The sequence below is a fragment of the Sus scrofa genome, chromosome 3, assembly GCF_000003025.6.
Source record: "Sus scrofa isolate TJ Tabasco breed Duroc chromosome 3, Sscrofa11.1, whole genome shotgun sequence".
Classification (NCBI taxonomy): domain Eukaryota; kingdom Metazoa; phylum Chordata; class Mammalia; order Artiodactyla; family Suidae; genus Sus; species Sus scrofa.
Genome location: NC_010445.4, coordinates 59,830,165 through 59,852,434, shown reverse-complemented (window position 1 = coordinate 59,852,434; position 22,270 = coordinate 59,830,165). Strand labels below are relative to the sequence as shown.

The window sequence follows — 22,270 nt, the reverse complement described above, 5'->3', positions numbered from 1 at the left end:
AGCGGAGGATGTCACAAATTCTGACAGAATTAGGGGTGGGGCACTGAATGGATCCCTGGCAGAGGAAACTGCATGAACAAAGAGGAAGGGGCTGGAAAGCTAGAAGCGGGAGAACAAAGGGCTGTGTGGGTGAGGGGTCCAAACTGTTTCTGGACTCTGCTCGGCTGGGTCACCTTCACCATTTCTTCATCAGTAAAGAGAAGAAACCCCCACCTCACAGGCTGGTTTTGAGGGTTAACGAGAGATCCGTATGAACCTGGCCACCACCTGACAGTGGGTCAATAAATGTGACTTCCTCCCCTGGGAAGTGTGAGCAGCCCAGTAAGTGAAAGGACTGGTCCTCAGCCCTGTGTGTCAGAATCTCACAAAAAAAAAAAATTTTTTTTTTTTTTTTGTCTTTTTGCCTTTTCTAGGGCTGCTTCCTGCAGCACATGGAGTTTCCCAGGCTAGGGGTCTCATCGGAGCTGTAGCCACTGGCCTACACCAGAGCTGCAGCAATGCAGGATCCAAGCCATGTCTGCGACCTACACCACAGCTCATGGCAATGCCGGATCCTTAACCCACTGAGCAAGGGCAGGGACCGAACCCGCAACCTCATGGTTCCTAGTCGGATTCGTTAACCACTGCACCACAACGGGAACTCCAAAAAAATTTTTAAATATTGATGCCTGACCTCCCTTCCCCCAGGAGGGTCATGTTTAGAGGCAGAATTAAGGAGACAGGAAACAACCAGCAACACACACACACACACACACACACACACACACACACACACACACACACACACACACAGAGGTAAGACCCTTTCAGGCTGCCCCAAGGATAGTGTGGCCAACCCCAGGCCAGTCAGTCAGTCTGGGGCCAGGTCTGAGGAGTGACCAGAAGACCCTGCTCACCCTGCTTCCAAGAGCACACAGTCCAGTGGGCGAGGAAAGACCCACAGACAGACAGACACACACACACACACACATAAACACACACACACACACACACACACACACACACACGCAAAAGCAGATTCCTCCAGAGCTGAAGGAGAACAGGAGGCAGGGGAGGAGGGTGGAGAGATGGGCAGGATTTTCCCAGTGTCAGAGGGAGGGGGAGCACTGCAGACGGTGGAAAGGAAGGGCACCTGTCCACCTCTCAAAGGTGGGGAGGCAGCGAGGAGGATGGCAGGTTTCCTGCTGCCTGAGTGTATCCATGCTGGGAAAGGGTGGCGTCTGGGTGCCAAGGCACCAGCATAAGAAACCAGAAGAGAACAAGAAGCCTTGAAGATTTCCAAGTAAGGGACACTTCAAAATTAGCCCCTCAGAAAGGTGAAGGGACCAGAGGGCCATGGCTTTAGCAACAAAGGGGGCAAAATCTAAGAGATAGGTTTTCTTTTTTTTTTTTTTTTTTTGGCCACACAGTGGCCTGTGGAAGTTCCTGGGCCAGGGATCAAACCCGCACCACAGCACTGACGACACCAGATTCTTAACCCAGCGAGCCACCGGGGAACCCTGAAAGAGACTTCTTCCTTCTTTTTTTTTTTTTTTTTTTTTGGTATTTTTAGGGCTGCACCCACGGCACATGGAAGTTCCCAGGCTAGGAGTCGAATCTGAGCTACAGCTGCCAGCCACAGCCACAGCAATGCAGGATCCGAGCCTTGTCTGAAACCTATACCACAGCTCACAGCAACACTGGATCCTTAATCCCCTGAGCAAGACCAAGGATCAAACCTGTGTCCTCATGGATACTAGTCAGATTCATTTCCACTGAGCCACGATGGGAACTCCCAGTGAAAGATTTTTAATGGAAGAACCCAGAGGCCTGGTGAAGGTGCAAAATGAGAAGTCTTGGGTAAGGGCTTTTATAAATGAAAAAGTGCTGTGTGGGAGTTCCTGCTCAGGCACAACAGGCTAAGTAGTATCTCTGAAGCAGCGGGACACAGATTTGTTCCCCAGCCTGGCACTGCGGGTTAAAGGATCTGGGGTTGCCACAAATTTGGCAGGTTATCTGATCCCTGTCCAGGGACTCCAGGTGCCATGGGGCAGAAGTGCTGCATAGAGAACTGCCATCACTGATACCCCGAATACAGGGCATGAAGACAGGTGGGGGTAAAGCAAGCCCAGATGTATCCTATCCAAGCTTTCCCGCTGAGAGGGAGACGGGGGAATCATGGCTCCTGGGATAGAAAGCGAACCCCAGGGAGGAGCCTCTGGAGTGAGGGGACAGAGAGGACCTGGCCTGAGAGCACATGAGGTGAAGGTGGGTCTCCCAACACACAGCTGGACCTCTCTCCATCCCCTCAGCTGGGGTGGGCAGTTTCCTCCTGGAGTCCTCTCCCCACAGCTGAGGGCTCTGCCAGGAGGGGGCGCTGGCCACCAGGATCTGGAGGGAGTGGGAGTGGCAGGGAGGGTGTGCTATGGGACAAATTGCATCCCTTAAAAATTCACACGCTAAAGCCCTAACCTCAAGGACCTCAGAACGTGACTGTATTTGGAGAAGGGTCTTTAAAGAGGTGGCCTTTAGAGTGGGCCCTCGTCCAATCCAACAGGTGTCTTCTAGAAGAAGAGGAAATTTGGACACACAGAGACACCAGGATTGTGTGTGCACGGGGAGAAGCCTTGTGGGGACAGCAAGAAGGCAGCGGTCTGCAAGCCAAAGCGAGAGGCCTCAGGAGAAACCAAACCTGCTGACATCTTGGAAAACATATTTTAGCTTCCACGAGAAAACACTTCTATTGTTGAAGCCACCCAGGCTAAGGTATTTTGTTCTGGGGGCCCGAGCAGTCTAGTATTAAGGGGAGGTAGGAATGGCCACCTCGTGCCCCCTAGGACTGGACACAGGCCAGAGATTAGCAGGGAGGCCAGCGTGGGGTCAGCAGCATTGCTGGGGTGGGGAGGGGCAGGTCTGGGCCCCCCAGGTTCTTTACAGAGGGGCTGCAGGGTCAGAGGCGGACTCTGCATAAAAACCAGAAATAGGGGAGTGCCCATTGTGGCTCAGTGGAAATGAGTCCGGCTAGTATCCATGAGGACACAGGTTCGATCCATGGCCTCGCTCAGTGGGTTAAGGATCTGGCATTGCCGTGAGCTGTGGCTAGGATCTGGTGCTGCTGTGGCTGTGGCGTAGGCCAGCAGCTGCAGCTCAGATTTGACCCCAAGCCAGCCTGGGAACTTACATAATACTGCAGGTGTGGTCTTAAAAAAAGAAAGAAAGAAAGAAAGAAAGAAAGAAAGGGGTTGAAAACAGCTCAGAGAAAGAGAGGGGGCTTTGCTCCTGCCCCGAGATGGGTCTGACAGGCACGTCCTGTACTTCCAGCCACCCCCACCCCTGCCGTCTTACATTAGGTCTGATTCTACCACCCGCCTTCATAAAACTTCCCAAATGGCCAAGTCAGAGGCATGGAGCTTTAAGCCTAAGTTCCTCTCCTGGGCCCCAGGACCTCGGAGCAACCTCCCCTTCACCTTCCTTTCTTATTTATTTATTTATTATTGAAGCATAGTTGATTTACAACATTGTGATTCTTTCTGCTATTTCTGTTTGTTGTTGTTTTGTTTTGTCTTTTTAGGTTCATCCCATGACACATGGAGATTCCCAGGCTAGGGGTCGAATCAGAGCTGCAACTGCCAACCTACACCACAGCCACAGCAATGCCTGATCTGAACCACATCGGCAACCTACACCGCAACTCACGGCAATGCCAGATCCTTAACCCACTGAGCAAGGCCAGAGATTGAACCTGCATCCTCATGGATACTAGTCAAGTTTGTTACTGCTGAGCCACGAGGAGAACTCCCCCTTCACCTTCCTTTCTGTCCCAACCATTGCCGTGGAAAGGCCACTGTGGCCTCTGCTGCCCAAAGTACCCAGCCAGCCAAGCCAAGTCTGACTAAGCCCCAGCCACAAGGGAGTGCCAGCTGAGCCAGGGACCAAATAGTCACTAAGTGGCCATCCTGGGGCCCTTGGAGCCCCTCAGAACACAGTCCGCCCTGGCGCCCAGGCAGCCTGTGGGGCTCTCGGCTCCCCGAGCTGCTCCCCAGTCAGGATAGAAGCACAGAAAGGTTACTTGTTGATGGGTCATCCAGCGGGGGCGTATTCTACCTCATAGCCTTCACGCCGAATGACATCCAGAACTGTGTTGTTGCCCATGAAATGCCCTGCGGTGAGAAAAACCATCAGAAATGCAGCAGTTCTCTTGACCCCCAAGCACAAACCCCGAAACGAAGAAATAACCTTTGCCACCCCCCTCCTTTCTGTCCAGGCCAGTACAGTTGGAGCTTCTGCAATGGGGTCCCCAACAGCCCTGCCAGTCAGGCAGTTCAGAAATGAGGACTGAGGATCAGAATGGTGCAGTGAGCTGTCCGGAGTCACACAGCTAAGAGGACAGCAAGTCCCAACCTCCTGCTTCTGAATCCAGAGCTGACAGTCCCAACCATTCCCATTTGTATAAACCAATCACCTCTGAGCCCCCGGGCCCCTTCCGTCCTATGTATACTTATAAATGCACACGAAAACCCTCCATTTAGCAGAAGCCACCATAACTGGAAACCTCAACTTGAATTTTATTTCACTTTTTTCTTTTTCAATAAAAAGCAGCAAAGATCAACCAGATAAGCTTACAGAGGCATCTTCAAATAAGTATTTTAAAGGCCAAGGCTAGTAGTTCCTGGGGTTCACCTTCTTTCACTTCAGGTTTTGCTGCTGAGAACTGAATGACCCTCTGGGGTCACAATGTCCCTTTCTGTGACAGTTAACACTTTAATGTCCGAAATGGCTAATTAAATTGCAGCACTCCATCCTCTGACCCAGCAGAACCTTAGATGTATCATTATTGCCAGTTTTTGTTGGCTTGGCTGCACCTGTGGCATGCAGACGTTTCTGGGCCAGCAAGGCAACATGAGCTACAGCAGTAACAACACTGGGTCTTTAACCACTAAGCCACCAGGGAACTCCTATCGCCACTTTAAAATGGAAAACAGGTAAAGTAGCTTCAGGACTTCACACATTAAGAAGCAACAGAGCAGAATCTAAACCCAGGCAGCTTCACCCAGAGTCTATGGAATTTTGACAAATGAATACCCAAAAGCTGGAGACCAGGAAAGCAAATTAAGGTCCATCCAAACTCTCCCTTGTCCTGATTCCATAGCTCTAAGAAGCAGAGTGAACTTGGAGTAGCCTCTGGAAGCCTGGGGAGTCCTAGGGAGGTGTTTGTGGCAGAAGGTACTGGGCTCTACTGTGCTCTTGGGTCCAACTGTAAAGTCTATGACTTATGACCCCATGGTGGATGAGGGGCAAATGACTCAGATGACAGGGACATTGGCAAGGCCCAGACTAGCCCTGGTGCAGCAGTACAGCAAAGTCTTGTATAGACGGTACCTCGACTCGGGGCAGGGGGAGGGGACTGAGCTTGCAAAGTGCTACTGTGACGATTGTCACTTTCCCAGCCATTGTCAAGTCCATGGAACAGGGAGTAATCACAATTTAAAAAAGAAAAGCTAACATTTATGGAGCATTATGGGGTGCAAGGCATCACTCTGGGTGCTTTACACGTCATTCGGCCCCCCACCCCAACAACAACCCTATAAGGTAGGCATATTATTATCCCCACTTTACAGGCAAGGAAGAGCCACAGAAAGATTAATAAGCAAATTTCGACTCAAACCTAGGTGGTCTGACTCCAGCATCCATTCTCTCAACCAATTAAGAATGAAAATGCGGAGTTCCCGTCGTGGCGCAGTGGTTAACGAATCCGACTAGGAACCATGAGGTTGCGGGTTCGGTCCCTGCCCTTGCTCAGTGGGTTAACGATCCGGTGTTGCCGTGAGCTGTGGTGTAGGTTGCAGACGTGGCTCGGATCCCGCGTGGCTGTGGCTCTGGCGTAGGCCGGTGGCTACAGTTCTGATTCAACCCCTAGCCTGGGAACCTCCATATGCCGCGGGAGCGGCCCAAGAAATAGCAACAACAACAACAACAAGACAAAAAAAAAAAAAAAAAAAAAGAATGAAAATTCATTTGTTAAGTGAATGAAAAGCCCCTAGTAGCCATCTTTATCATTATGGACCAAGCTATTCTGACTTCAATCTCCTCCTACTCTAAAGGCGATCTCCATTCCTCATCTTTAAATTTTATTTGTAAATCCCCCTAACAACAGTTTCTGGGGGTTTTGTTTGTTTTCTTTTTTGACGGCCACATCTGCAGCATATGGAAGTTCCAGGCTAGGGGTCAAATTGCGCTGCAGCCACTGGCAACACCAGATCTGCACCAGATCCAAGCCACGTCTGTGACCTACCGCACAGCTCATGGCAACGCCGGATCCTTAGCCCACTGAGCAAGGCCAGAGATTGAACCCGCATTTTCATGGATACTAGTCAGGTTGGTAACCCGCTGAGCCACAACAGGAACTTCCATGTCAGGTTCTTAGCCCACCAAGCTACAGTTGGAACTCCCCAGTTGCTATTTCATTTCAAACTTCTGGAGCTTTCAGTTTGGAGTTACCCTCACCGTAAAATTAAAAGTGTGTTAACCATGCAGCTTTTTAAACCTCATGCTGCCAAGGTTAAGAGTTTGGGAACAGTTTCTGAATTTCTCTGGTTCCCTCTGGTCAACTCAGCCATCAGAAGGCACTGGGAGAAATGGACTCGCGTGGTGGAAAAAGCAGCCCCACTTGGCCCTGGCGGCTGTCCAGGGCACCCCTGACACCCACAACACCCAGAGGCTGTGAGGTCTCTACCCAGAGCTGCAGCAGTATGAAGAACTGTGCCCTGAGGACCATGCAAGCCCAGGTGTTGTAGTGTGATCTGTCCAGCCCCATCCCCATCTGGAAGGGAGCCCACCAAACTGCTCAGATCAACACACCACAAGGCAGTCCACTGTCCTCCCAAAGCCCCCACCTTGCCCCTGCTCCCAGGGCCCATCATCCCAACATGGGATGGCAGGGAAGCCCTTGACCTATCAAGTGAGTCTGGCAGGAATGGAAGAAAGACCACATTGGGGCAGGCAGGCTGGCGCACCCGCTCTCCCTTGTACCAGAGCCCAGCGCTTCCTTGTTGCAGCGCCCGACGCCTTCCATCAGGCAGATCTGGCTGGGCCACTGAAGCAGAGCCACCGGCTCTGCGTCCTAACAGAGAGTCCCATCACCTCCACCAGGGAACAAGCCACAGGGGCCTCTGGGGCCTCACCCCTGTTGGGGCACCTGCAGGGCAGGAGCTGACAGCTGAAAGCCATTCATTGAGACATGCTGGACCTGGGCACAGCACAACACAGCATAGTCCACAATCCAACCATAGAACCAAGGGCTCACAGAGGGGGAAACCCGCTCCCAGACCCACCCAGGGCTACCAAGATAAACACAGCGATTTGTTTCCTGGTAGAACTTTTTAACAAACTGGATGTAGGAAACTGATCCCTTATTTTTTCTACTAACAATTTTATTTGAATATCATTAAACTCATTCTTTTTTTGTTTGTGGCCACACCCGTGACATGGGGAAATTCCCGGGCCAGGGATAGAACCCATGCCACAGCAGCTACCTGAGCAACAGTCATGACAATGCCAGACCCTTATCCACTAGGCCACCAGGGAACTCCCAAAATTCATTCTTTTAAAATGTACAATTCCGTGATTTTCAGAACATTCACAAAGTTGTGCCACCCTCACCACTAATTTTAAAACATTTTCATCAGCTGAGATTTTGATAGGGGTTGCACTGAATCTCAAGCTCAATTTGGGGAATAGTATCATCTTAACACTATTATGTCTTCCAGTTCACGAACATGAGATGTCTTTCTTAAGTCTTCTTTAATTCCTTTCGATGATGTTTTTAGTTGTTATGATATATCTTGCTCATCACTAAATTGAGTCCTAAGTATTTTTTTATGCTGTTGTAAATGGAACTGGTTTCTTTTTCCTTTCCTTTCTTTTTTACTTTTATTTAAGTTATATATTTTTTTAATTTTATGGCCACAAGTGTGGCATATGGAAGTTCCCAGGCCAGGGATCACATCCCAGCCGCAGATGCAACCTATCCACAGCTGCAGCAATGCCAGATCCTTTAACCCACTCCACTGGGCTGGGGATCAAACCCAAATCTTCACAGCAACCCAAGCCACTGCAGTCTGATTCTTAACCCACTTTGCCACAGTGGAAACTCCAAAGTATAATTGATTTACAATGTTGTGTTAGTTTAAGGTGCACAGCAAAGTGATTCAGTTATACATACAATATATATAAATTCAAGATGCCTTGTTAGCACAGTAGGCAGTGCATCATTCTCATGTATAAATTCATTTTCAGATTCTTTTTTTTAAAGGTACACCTGCAGCATAGGGAAATTCCAGGCTAGGAGTCGAATCAGAGTTGCAGCTGCCAGCCTACACCACAACCACAGCAACTCAGGATCCGAGCCACATCTAGGACCTTCACCAAAGCTTGCAGCAATGCCAGATCCTTAACCCATTGCATGAGGTCAGGGATCAAACCGGAATCCTCACAGACACTACGTCAGGTTCTTAACCCACTGAGCCATAACAGGAACTCCTCATTTTCAGGTTCTTTTCCATTACAGGTCATTACAAGATACTGAATAGAGTGGAACTGGTTTCTTATCTGCATTTACACATTATTCATTGCTAGGGTATAGAAATAGAACTGATTTTTGTATATATGGATCTTGTATCCTGAATTAGGTTATTAGTTCCAATAGGTTTTTGTTTTGGTTTTGGTTTGGTTCTGATAGATTGCTTAGGATTTTCTATACACAGATTATCTCATCTGAGAAAAGAGATGTTTTACTTCTTCCTTTCCAATGAATGCCTTTTATTTATTTTCCCTGTCTAATTGCCAGGCTAGAACCTTTAGCACAATGCCAAAGAGGAATGCTGAGAGCAGACTTCCACGTCTTGTTCCTCATCTTAGGGGGAAAGCACTAAGCCTTTAATTATTAAAGAGGATGTCAGGAGTTCTCCTGTGACACAGTGGGCTAAGGATCCAGCTTTGTCACCACAGTGGCTTAGCTTGCTGCTGTAGCATGGTTTTGATCCCTGGCACCTGGGAACTTTCCTATGCTGTGGGCATTGCTGGGGAAAAAAAAATAAAGGATGTCAACTGTGGATGTTTCATAGCAACTTTTTTTTACCAGGTTGATGAAGTTTTCTTCTATCCCTACTTTGATGAGTGTTTTCATCATTGCATTTTGTCAAATGATTGTTCTGTACCTATTGAGATGATAGTGTGATTCTTGTCCTTTATTCTATTTGTGTGACATGTTAGATTAATTGATTTTTTCTTTTTTCTTTTCCTTTCTTTTTTGCATTTTATTTTATTTTATTTTATTTTATTTTATTTTTTGTCTTTTTGCTATATCTTGGGCCACTCCCACGGCATATGGAGGTTCCCAGGCTAGGGGTCCAGTCGGAGCTGTAGCTGCCAGCCTACGCCAGAGCCACAGCAACGCGGGATCCGAGCCACGTCTGCAACCTACACCACAGCTCACGGCAACGCTGGATCGTTAACCCACTGAGCAAGGCCAGGGATCGAACCCGCAACCTCATGGTTCCTAGTCGGATTCGTTAACCACTGCGCCACCACGGGAACTCCTCTTTTTTGCATTTTAGCACTGCACTTGCAGCATATAGAAGTTCCCAGGCTAGGGGTTGAATTGGAACTACAGCTTCAGGCCCAGGGCACAGCCATAGTAACTCAGGATCCGAGACAAATCTGCAAACTATACCACAGCTCAAAGCAACACCGAATCCCTGATCCACTGAGCAAGGCCAGGGAATGAACCCACATCCTCACGGATACTAGTCAGATTCGTTTCCACTATGCCACAACGGGAACTCCCACATTAATTGATTTTCAGATGTTGTGGTAAACTGACAAATAGCTCCCTAAAATATATCCAGATCTGAGTCCCTGGAGCCTATAAATGTTATTTTACATGGCCAAAAAAGGGGGTAGGTATTTTGCAGGTGTAGTGAAGGATCTTGAGATTGGGAGATTAGGCTGGATCACTCACTCTGCCATTCCAGAAATGCTTCTCTCCAATCCCCAGATTTCACTCGTAAGAAAAAAAAACCTGAGTAGGGCACCCAGTCCAAATTTGTGAAGCTAGTGAAAGAACTGAAAGAAGAAAGCCTGGACCAGCAAATACTCCTGTGCACACTACCCAGCCTCTGGCATTTCTGTCCTCAATTCTGGAGGCTGCAAAGCAATATTAGAATGGCTCAAAAAGATAAGAGAATTTACTTTAAAAATCCCACAAAAAGAAATAATTTTCCAAGTCTATCTCCATGTACAAACTACTGATAGTTCACAATAGCTGATGTAACAGTCCCCCCAGCCTTAAACTTGGAAGACACCCCCCCCCCCATAGTCAGGTAGGAGAGAGAAGACAGACCACATGTTCGGGGAAGTTAAAAACACAGAAAGGTGCCAGAAAGAAATTCTGCTTAAGTTCTGAATTCAGAAGAGCGAGAAGTGCCTTCAGGGCTCAGGAGTATATCAGGAGCCCCACGTGGATAGAGAGCATCACAAGCACCAACCTATCCAGCAAAATTTCAAACACGCTGGATATTCTGGCATCATCAACAAGTAAGAGGTGGTGTCACTGCTCCCACCGTGTACCAGGGCCCCCCTCAACACTCGCTCCTTGAGAGAAGCAGCAGAGCCCCCAGGTCTAAGAAGTAGCCTGCCACTCACCAGCTCCAAAGGCAAAGAAGAAGCTCCCGGCGGAAGTAGCTGTCAATCTCCTGAGCGGTGATGCGTTCCGGGGGCAGTAGCGTGGCATTAATAAAATTGGGAACCTCCGCCAAAGTAAAAAGAAAAACAAAAATTAACGGCCACAGGGCTATGAAGCTGTTTATTTGGGCATCAAATCACCCAGCCCAGAGAGTCAAGATGCTGCAAGGCAAAGAGCAAGTGTGGCACACCATCCTAGGAATCTCCCGCCTGCTGTTCTTCCAGGCTGCGATATCATTCTCTGTAACCCAAGTGAAAAAAATATCAAATGAAGTGCCCTGGAAGAACACTTAAGCTATTTCAAACAGTATTTCTGTTCCATTTAAGGAAACCACTTCTGGGCATAGCCCATCCAGTTTTTTTTTTAATTGAAGTATAGTTGATTTATAATATTGTGTTAGTTTCAGGTGTATAGCAAAGTGATTCAGTTGTATACGTGAACACACACACACACATGCATTATATAAAAATGAATCCATGTTGCTGCAAATGGCATTATTTTATTCTTTTTATGGCTAAGTAATATTCTATTGTGTGTGTATATACACACTATATATATATACTATATATATATATGTACACACACATATATAGATATAAAACTGAATCCATGTTGCTGTAAATGGCATTATTTCATGCTTTTATGGCCAAGTAATAGTCTATTGTGTGTGTATATAGATACACACATATATATACACACACACCACATTTTGTTTATTCGTTTATCTGTTAATGGACACTTGAGTTGTTTCCACAGCACAGCCATATGGAAGTGGCTATTTGATTCACATGTGATCTTTTTCATAAACATAATTTTACACAGTTACATAGTTTAGAATCAAATATTACCATTCAATTCCCAGATACATGGAACTTCTATAAACATTCAAATGTTTTATAAATTCCATACATTTAAATTTTAATTCTTTTTCCAGTTCCTATCGCTCCCTCTTGCTTTCTCTCATGTTCTTTGCCCTCCAGGCATGTTCTTTGCCCTCTGGAGCACGGTTAGCCAATTTCAGTGCTTTGGCTAACAGCAGGGTGCTGCTACACCAAAACTGTGACAAACAGGGGTGGTTTCTGCAATGCAGTGGCTGTAAGGGGTGTTCTCTCCTTGGCTCCAAACCTCAGCCCTGCCCCCTCTCCTGGGTGCACACTGGCTCCTCCTTCCAGGGAGTTAACAACCAGGTCAACCATTACCCTCCTCAAATACAGAATAGGGTGTCTACCCTCCTGCTTCTCTTACTTCCAATAGCCTCTCAAAGACCTCTTGAAAACCCGACGCTGTAAGGAGGCCATCAATTTCCACTTGATGGATAACAGATCTCCTCTGCTATTTCCTTGAAATGATATTTGTTCATTTTCTTTCTTTCTTTCTTTTTCTTTTTTCTTTTCTTTCTTTTTTTTTTTTTTTTTTTTTTTTTTTTTTTTTTTTTTTTTTGTCTTTTGCCTTTGCTAGGGCCGCTTCCCACGGCATATGGAGGTTCCCAGGCTAGGGGTCTAATCGGAGCTGTAGATGCCAGCCTATGCCAGAGCCACAGCAATGTGGGATCCGAGCTGCAACCCACACCACAGCTCATGGCAACGCCGGATCGCAATGCAGGATTGGAGCCGGGTCTGCAACTTACACCACAGCTCATAGCAATGCTGGATCCTTAACCCACTGAGCAAGGCCAGGGATCGAGCCCGCAACCTCATGGTTCCTAGTCGGATTCATTAACCGGTGCGCCACGACAGGAACTCCAATATTCTTTCATTTTCAAATCAAAAGCCTTCATCGTCTCCTCAGCATCTTTTTTTAATCACGTCATTTATGTTGGGGCCTCTTGTCCCCTTCCCCAGAGCTCTTCAGCATAGCACTCCCTGGGCGCCAGCAGCCTCTCCACACAGGAAGCCCCAAATGTGCAGACGACCTACCTCTGCCCTGCCTCCTAAATGCCAGACAGGACCTAGGACACGTCACACACTGCCTGGCCACCCGCTTGGCCCTCATTCCACAAGAGCGGGCACATTCCCCACAACCCACACCAGTCCAGGGCACTGTGAATATCACAGGCATGGAGGAGCCACAGGGGGAAAAAAATGAGACCTCTGTCCCCTAACAGGGCCGTCAGACTTCCATGTGTCCATATAATTTCCAAATGCCCCACCCATGTGAACTTTTTTCTGCTCCTTCAGATTTTAATTTCCCAATCAATTCTGACCTTTCTCCCCACTTCGTGCCCTCACCCCATCCAGTGTACATAAGAATTCTCACCACCATAAACTCTGTTGTGCCTTCTTTAGCGTATTTCTTGTTTTCCCCTTCCTTTTCTTTGCTTTGCCTTGGTTTTACCTGCTCCTACCCTAGACTCTCTGGAAAGTTCCCACATCTTTTTTTTTTTTTTTTTTTTTTTGCTTTTGCTTTTGCTTTTTAGGGCCGCACCTGAGGCATATGAAGTTCCCAGGCTACAGATCAAATTGGAGCTATAACTGCCAGCCTACACTGCAGCCACAGCAATGGAAGATCCGAGCCGTGTCTGCAATCTACACCACAGCTCACAGCAATGCCAGATCCCCAACCCACTGAACAAGGCCAGGGATCAAACCCACATACCCATAGATACTAGCCCGATTTGTTTCCACTGCGCCACAATGGGAACTCCCTCCTTGTATCTTTTGACAACTGCAGGGTGACACCAGATTCAGCCTTTCCTGTCCCTCTTCCCGGACCCAGGGCCGCCATTCCTTTTTAGCTCTTATATAAGCATTCACATATCCTATGACAGGGTCCCCGGATCTACTAGACTTCACACCCATCAGCTCCCTTCTTCATTCCCAGCATCCCCTGGCAGGTGGGGAAGACAACATACTCCCCCGTTGCAGAAGCTCAGCTGGACTTGCCACATGCTTTTGTTGGGGAGAAGAAGGAAGCCATGGTTTGTCCCGTGGGAAGCTTTTTGATCAAAGCATAACAAATATCGCTCTCACCTCCCTCCTCTAGGGAGGCTGCAATTCTCTGAGCCCTGGCCAGCCTCTCCCTTCCCCTAGCCAGCCCCAGGTAAGGTCTGTTCTGCATGTACATTCACTGCACCAGCTCAGCCACACTTACTGCAATACTGCAGGATGAAATTCATGTCTAGAAATGCCGGTAGCCTCCCCCGCTTATGTACTAGAAGCTCTAAGAATACCATGTACACTTGCCATTGCATCGTGCTCATGTGTTCCTAGAAGCCACCAAAAGCTACAGCCGAAGTTCTGCTCCATCATGTCTCAACAGTTACCTAGGTCAGCCAAGGGGTTTCAGACTCAGACCCCTTCCCCCTCTCTGAAGGCTGGTACCTGCTGCCGGCTGCCTAAGTGACCTGCTGCCAAACCTCTTGAAGCTTCATCCTTTGATGGGGATCCTGGAATGAACTCTCATCAGTGGCCCTCTCCATTCTTAAGTTCCCTAAAGAATATCTTTGTTAGCTGCAGCATCTCTTTCAACACCTACATCTGTCCAGTTTTATCTTTAGAGCCTTTCATGACCTGGATCCTTTGTACACAGGATGTCCAGGTGTCAGCAGGCAACGTCCTTATTCTTGCATATAAAGGTGCCATGAGCTGGGCAGGGGAAAAGGGCTCTCACCTGGGAGCTATCATGGCTGAAGATGATGGAGCTGAGGTCCCCGCAGTTATAGTGTTTGATGAAGTCCTCTGTGGAGTAGGGCATCTGAAGGCCACCTGCTCTCAGGCTCTCTTGCTGCAGGAGGGTCTGGTTCAAAGCAAAGATGACCTGAGGGGAGAAACCATAGGCCTCTTTTAAATCCACTGACACAGCACTCATGAGCTGCCATCTTATTTCTTTTGCCCACAGTTGGCAAAAGCCTCATCTGTGCTCCTTATATAAGGACATGGACTCTGCTATTAAAAAAAAAGAAAGAAAGAAAGAAACTCAAAACCCTGGACAGTGTCCAAACAAAAGGAGGATTGTCCTAAGTCAGCCCCCACTGGATGACACCAGAGGAAGTGCCTTAAGAGGGACACCGACAATCTGGAACTCTCCCCCAAGAATGACCCAGACATAAGGATCCCAAAAAAGCTGGCTTGTGAGGAGCAGGTGAAGGTGGGGAGACAGACACAGGTAACCAACAGGTTTCAAGGACATGAAAGACAGGACAGGACTGTTCACAATACACACATCTTCCAAACATCAGGGCAGCCTTTGCTGGCTGATGAGTTCATGAGACATTAATGGAAGTTATTATGGGAAAAGGGAGTGGGATGAAGGCTAAACAAAATCAAACAGGTTTTTGCATAAACAACAAGGTCCTACCATATAGCACAGGGAACTATATCCAATCTCCTGGGATAGACCAGGATGGAAAAGAATATAAAAAAAGAATATGTATGACTACGTTGCTTTGTGGTATAGCAGAAATTGACACAACACTGTAAATCAGCTATACTTCAATTAAAAAAATCAAATGAGTTTTGTCATTATGGAACTTCTAGAGTTTTGATACATTAGTGTGTGCTGTGCTCCTCCTCAAGGGATAGAGAGGGTGCTGGGTTTCCCAAGCTGATTTCAGGCACACATCACAAGAGAAGGGTTTGGCTGGACCATCTTTGGGGACAATCCAGACTCAAGGAATTTTACAAAGCAGTGAATCCTCCAGGAGAGCTAGGTCAGAGGGGACAAGGTGAGGATTCTGGCTCCAGGTGGGAACTGGGCCGGCCACGCTCCACCAGGCTCCTGACGACACCGAAGATGCTGTGGCATTTTCTCGCTAGTTCCCCCAAGGGTGAATAAGACATATCACCTCTGACCACTGCCCCAGTAGCCAGTGGATAGGACACTGCCTTGCTGGACCGTTCCCCCACTCTCCTGTCTATCTGACCATGAGGTCTTTGGCAGGAAGTTTTCAATTCTCTGGAAGTAACATATTGCAGGGCGCAAGTCATCCAATGACCCCATGCAGCTCCAAGTCCCTCCTCTCTGCTTTGCTACTTTTTCTTCCTTGTTCTGAGTGTCCACAGGCTACCGAGCACATGGGCCTGCCTGCTACACACCAAGACCCCACCTCCCTCGGTTACTCTGTCCCTGTTCAGGGCCCTTAACCAAAGGGGGAGTGGGCAGGTCCCTTTTTGTAAAATCCCCCCTTCCTCTCTTGTCTCCACGTCCCCCCCAACCCTCCAGCAGAGGCACCTCCTCCAGCCTCTCCCGGAAGTCAGCTCCCCGAGGATCTGCAGACCAGCCTCTTCTGGTCTGCAGATCCAGTCTTGGGACTGGACCTTCCAGCCTATGCTGTGTTCCCACCTTCCCCACCCCTCTACTGCTGACACAGGCTGACAGAGAGGCAAATACATCCATGTACATGTGTGTACATTTTGTTCTAAATGAAGAAACTCAGTCTTCCATAGAGATGAGCCCCTGGGCTCTAAAGCCATATAACCAGGACCTACCCATACCACTGGGGTTCCTAAATGATTTTCAATCAGCTAGAGGAATAAACCTTTGGAGGAGAAAGAGAGGGGGTGTTATGAAGCACCTCTCAGATACGCCATGCCCCAGGCCAAGGTCTCTCGCATTCTGTCTCAGTCTAGCTCATCCAGACCAAGGTCTCAGGGTCTGATGGCTCACAAACACCTGCTGATGGACTTGGGTGTGCTAAAGGTATTCAGGGCATGCCCAGGTTACCTGTTGCTAAGAGACCTTCCTCCAAGAGCGTTCATTGACTCTAAAATACACACACCCCAAGAGTTCCCATCGTGGCTCAGTGGTTAACGAATCTGACCAAGCATCCATGAGGACGCAGGTTTGATCCCTGCCCTTGCTCAGTGGGTTAAGGATCCAGTGTTGCCATGAGCTGTGGTGTAGATCGCAGACGCAGCTCAGATGCTGCATGGCTGTGCCTGTGGCATAGGCTGGCAGCTACAGTTCCGATTTGACTCCTTGTCTGGGAACCTCCATATGCCTCAGGTGCAGCCCTAAAAAGCAAAAAATAAATAAATAAATAAAATAAAATACACACACCTCAAAGTTCATTGCAGCATTATTCATAACAGCCAAAACATGGGAGCAACCTAAATATCCATCAACAGAGGAATGAATAAAGAAGATGAGATACATTACTCAGCCGCAAAAAAGGAGATAATGCCATTTCAGCAACATGGATGGACTTAGAGATTATGGTACTAAGTGAAGTCAGACAGAGAAAAACAAACATCCTAAGACATTGCTTATATGTGGAATCTAAAAAAAAGGATACAAATAAACAAACTTACTGACGAAACAGAAATAGACTCACAGACATAGAAAACAAGCTTTTGGTTACCAAACAGGACAGGTGCTGGGGGGAGGGATGGACTGGAGGTTTGGGATTGGCATATGAACCCTGTGGTCTATGGAATGATTGGCCAATGGGGACCTGCTGTATAGCACAGGGAACTCTAATCAATATTCTGATAATTGATGTGGGAGAAGAATCTGAAAGCGATTGGAGGTGTGTACATGTATAACTGAATCACTTTGTCATATAGCAGAAATTATGACAACATTTTAAACAAACGATACATCAATAAAATGTTAAAAAATAAATGAACAAATAAATTAGTGTTTATCTGTTTAAATAAATAAATAAATAAATAAATAAATAAAATGTGTTCCTTAAAGTATTCTTTGTATTTAAAGAAGATTGAGGCGTTCAGTCTACTTTTTTTTTTTTTTTTTTTTTTTTTTTTTTGCTTTTTAGGGCCACACCCCTGGCATATGGAAGTTCCCAGGCGAGGGGTTGAACTGGAGCTACAGCTGCCAGCCTACACCACAGCCACAGCAATGCAGGATCCGGGCTGTGTCTATAAGGTATACCGCAAGGCAATGCCAGATCCTTAACCCACTGAGCAAGGCCACGGAATCTCTCGTCCCCATGGATACTAGTGGGATTCATTTCCGCTGCACTACAGAACTCTGAGGCACTCATTCTAACAGACACATTCTAACAGTCTGCAAATTGGGGAACATTGCGTGGGCCACATTATACATCAAATAAGAACTTTGTTTATTCAGCCCCTTCTCAATATATTCAAATGTCACCTGTTCACTGGAAGCTTACAAAGCCTCGCTAGGACATTGTCTTTGCTTTTGATGATGAAGCTTTAAAGAAGTTTGTATACCAAAATTAAGCCAATAACATTAATGATTTTCTGAGTACTATGTACCCTGCTAAATGCTTTGCTTCTGTTCTCATTTAATCCTCTCAACATCCTAAGGTAGCCACTATTATTACCCCTATTTTAAAGAAGAAGAAAATGAGGCAAAGAGAAGTTAAACACCTTGCTTATGGTCACCTAGCTTAGTAAATCAAAATGTCCCCACAAAGTGTGTGAATCCAAGCAGTCCAATACCAACCCCGATATCTCCACCACCATGCTGCACACGAGGTACGCTGCTACCAAGTAGCGTAAACTCACTTTTGTCATGTGGTCTGATTTACATTATTAGGCTTATGCTAAAGACCTAGAAATCTAAAATTAGGAAGAAGAGATGAAGGGTGCTAAGAAGGTAAGAGAGAGAGAAGAGGGAAAAAGAGGAAAGAAGAAGAGAGAGAGGGAGTCAGAAAGAAAGGCACATACTACCGCTTTCCTTCACCAGGTAAGATTAGCACACACAGTATAACTAGAAAACAGAAAATTTTATACAACAGGATTTTTAAATTGCCCATAATTTCAACACTCAGGTTATAATACTTTTCATAATATGCGAGTATACTGTGAGTATATTTCCTTTCAGTTTATTCTATACATTTTACACAGTTGATGTTACTATATATAAAATGTAGTGCCCTGCACACATAACAACTCATTACCTATCATGTCCCTGTGGACATAAATCCTGGCGGGCCCTACCCAGCGCTCAGTACCTTGTTCATCTTTCATCCTGGGGGTCCGTCCACACACTGCACCCAGCGCTGCTCCATCTCCCTAACAGCTGCACAGAAACCATGACAAGCACATGCACTGGCCCCCTGGCTGGACTGCTTCTGTAATTACACTCTGCCAGTGCAAATCACTGCCTAGCTCGCCCCCCAAGGGGATTCTAACATGCAAGCTGGGCTGGGAGCCCTTGAATGAATTCAGTCAGGGTCAGAGCTCTAACCTGAAGAGAGGAACACCAATCACTCTGAGACATACATCTGGAATAAAGGCAAGTAAGGTGGCTAACTACTGGGTTCAGGAATAGAATTCGGAGTTCCTGTTGTGGCTCAGTGGTTAACAAACCTGAGTAGTATCCATGAGGATGCAGGTTTGATCCCTGGCTTCGCTCAGTGGGTTAAGGATCCGGCTTGCCATGAGCTGTGATGCAGGTCACAGATGAGGCTCAGATCCCACGTTGCTGTGGCTGTGGTGTAGGCTGGCAGCTGCAGCTCCTGTTCAACCCCTAGCTTGGGAACCTCCATATGTCGCGGAGCAGCCCTAAAAAGATAAAAGACAAAAAATTATATATATATTCCCAACCCTGTACCAGATTTCCTTGCCAGTTTGAGACTAGGAATGAAGAAATGGAATGAGGCAAGTAGAACAGAGGATGAAAAACATGTCAAGGATGGGGCGTAAGAATCAAGTAGCCAAGCACGGGGAGGCCCAGCTACTTAGGTGGTAGAAACAAAGCAAAACAAACTTTTAGCAAAATGTTTTTGATGCCCTCGGCACTTTATAAAAATCCTCTTCTTTATTCCTCATCACAATCCTACCAGGTTTGTTTCATTTTGCAGATGAAGAATCAGACTCAGAAAAGGTTGATGTGTTGCCCAAGGTCCCAAGGCGAGGAAATGGGGAAGCCAGGACTCAAATCCAGACCTGTGGGTCCCCAAATTGCATGCTCTTTCTGCTGAGAAACTGGACAGAACAGCAGGAGGGGCAGTAGCACTGGCCTGGCCTCTCCAAGGTGTCTAAAGCCAACCTCTCCTAAGGCAAAGCCTGACTGTTCAGAACCTATGCACCCCTAAGACAGGAACCCCTAATTCTCCTACATGCTTCATCCTGGTTGCAACAGCACCACTTAGGTAAGAAACGGCCTCAAATCCACCTTCCATGTATTAATTAATGGCCCTCGCCCAGATCACTGCATCAGGTCAATTTCCACCTCTGGGGAGAAAAAACCCACAAAAACCACACCTTCTTCTAGGTGTTCCAGAAGTGCTGAATCACTGCGCTCCCTCCTCTTCCAACCTGACACCCAAAGCACAGCCCCTGAAAGGACAACCTTACATAGGACACGATGCCACCTGTCCCCTCCCTCCTCAGGCCATGCCAGTTACACTGGGTGGATATCTGACTCAAGGATACAGCTACTGGCTGAACCATCTGGCTGAGATTTACCACCACAGAACACTTACCCCATAAAATAGACTCAAAAATCATCCATAAGCAGAAAATACTCAGCTCTAGACCCAAAAGGACTGGCTTTGTTTCAAGTCTCTTAATTTGCACTGGTTGAGATCGAATGAAGGTGAGAGACAGCAAAAACGGAAAAACTAGTGGAAATTATGATGAAACGCCAATGAGCATGAAGTTTCTAACAGTGCAAAGACTTCGACGGACTTTTCCCCTTCGAAAACACAGCAAGATAGACAGATCTCTGCTTACATTCGTGCTCGGCTTTTATGACAATTTTAGGGGGAAAAAAAATTCCCAGTCCACCCCAAGCCATGTCTTATCAGCTGAATACGCTTCTCCCTCCCTCCAGTGACAATGTCTTCTGAAAAGCTGTGTTCACTGGAAAAAGTAACAAGCTTATTACCAGCCAGTGTAATTCAGCGCTCAAATTCCACCCTTCCACAGCCGCTCTCCAGGCTGTGTCTCCCTTTCCACTCGCCCCTTGCTCCCCTACAGCCCCCCTTCTCCTTCCCTTTCTTTCTGGGCTGTGGAAAGAATCAATTAAGCTCCCTGTCCAACCCTGGCAGCAGCCTTCTTTCTCTTTCGTGAGACTTTTTCAGCCGCGGGGAGACCCAGGTCCCAGTGGGGGCATTGTTGCACAAGCCCACTGGACGAAGCAGGGGGGCGAGGGTGGCTGGAGCCTGGCAGATGTGTTTTTTGTCTAAGACAAAGGCCCCCCATTGAGCTTCTTCACTTTCCAGCACTTTTATCCCCCTCAGATCAAAGGGCCGCTCTGCATATGAAAAAGGTACTGCCCTTTAGGTAGTTCCCATCCCCCCCCCAAATACACACACACACACACACACACACACACACACACACACACCCGCCCCACCAGCCTCCCAGCTCTCCAACAAAGCCCCTCGCATCTGTTCTGGCCCAGGCCCCACCTCTTCTGGGGCGCTGGGCTGTTCTGTCTTTTTTTTTTTTTAGTTCACTTTTGAGAGCCATTCGGTCCCTTGAGGTTTAGTTGAGTCGGGGAAGGTCCCCTGCATTCTTCCATCATTCTGCCCACATCATTTTTCAAGGCACCTTGAGGATCTCTGTTCCTTGCCTCTCCCACCTCACCTGGGTATCCAGGCAGTGGGAACGACCCCCTCAAGCTGTTTTGTCCCCCCCAACACCACCTCTTCCCAGCCACTCTTAAAAAATCTCTTCTCCTTTATCTGAAAGGTGACTATTCCCTTGACCAGTCTAGACTGATTCCTCAGGGCAAGGTGGTGATGGAAGTCCCGCCCTTTTTTTGTCCTGTTAGCAGAGGCTACCAGACTTGGAGAGATGTTTCCACACCCTTCTCTGGACTTGAGGTCGGCTTTTCATAGGGAAAAGGGTGATTCTCAGAACTTGGACCTGAGCTCTTTTCAGACAAAGGATTCTATTGGGCTTCAAGGCCCTGTCAAGGAGATTGAACTCAAAGCCTCTGGCCAAGACAAGAATTATCAGACCCTTATCATCCTCTGACTCATCTCCTTCTAACGCCGCTTCCCCCACCTTGTCCTACCCTTTCCCACTCCCTAGAGGAAAGGTATGTGGCCCACTCCTCACCCTGCCTCTATAGGGGCCTTGTACACCCCCGACCAACCAGCAAGTGTATCCTAACACCCCTTTTTCCCCAACCAATCAGCAGGTCAACAGGTGTATGGCAAGACCACTCCTTCCTCCCCGGGCTATAAAAAGAGACATGACCATGCGCTCGGCATCAGTTCTCCCTGATTGTCAGGAAGTCGTCCCCCTGCGCTGGTAGCATCTCTCATCTTAAACTCTTCTTTTTCTTTGGGGTCAGCTCTCTCTAACTATCAGGAAGTCATCCCTCTGTGCCAGCAGTGTTTCTATTCTCAATAAACTCTCCTTCCTTTTCACCCCAGAAATTTTTCTTCTGACCCAGGTGCAGAGACCAAGACAGATTCAAGCATGAGGACCAGAGAAACTGATCTTCAGTCATGATCTGACCTGAAAAAGTGTCATTTTGTAAATGATGACACTTCCTGAATTCCAAGAGAGCACAGGGAGAGAACCTAAAGAATGCACCAGGCGGACTGGGTCTTTTTGCCTTTGGTCCCTGCCACTTCCTGCACAGCCTCCAAGTCCTCTCCTCTCCTCAGTCAGGTCCCCCAACTACCCTTTCCTTCCACCCAGCCCACAGCCTGCCCTG

General features: G+C 47.5%; 1 protein-coding gene across 1 annotated transcript in view; it reads right to left on the bottom strand.

Moving 5' to 3' along the window:
• TRABD2A (TraB domain containing 2A) overlaps positions 1 to 22,270 on the bottom strand; it is a 51,472-nt gene that overhangs the window by 5,507 nt on the left and 23,695 nt on the right. Inside the window, 3 exon segments of the mRNA XM_021088400.1 lie at positions 4,049 to 4,174; positions 7,382 to 7,444; positions 10,699 to 10,786. Coding sequence (XP_020944059.1) covers positions 4,049 to 4,174; positions 7,382 to 7,444; positions 10,699 to 10,786 — 277 coding nt within the window.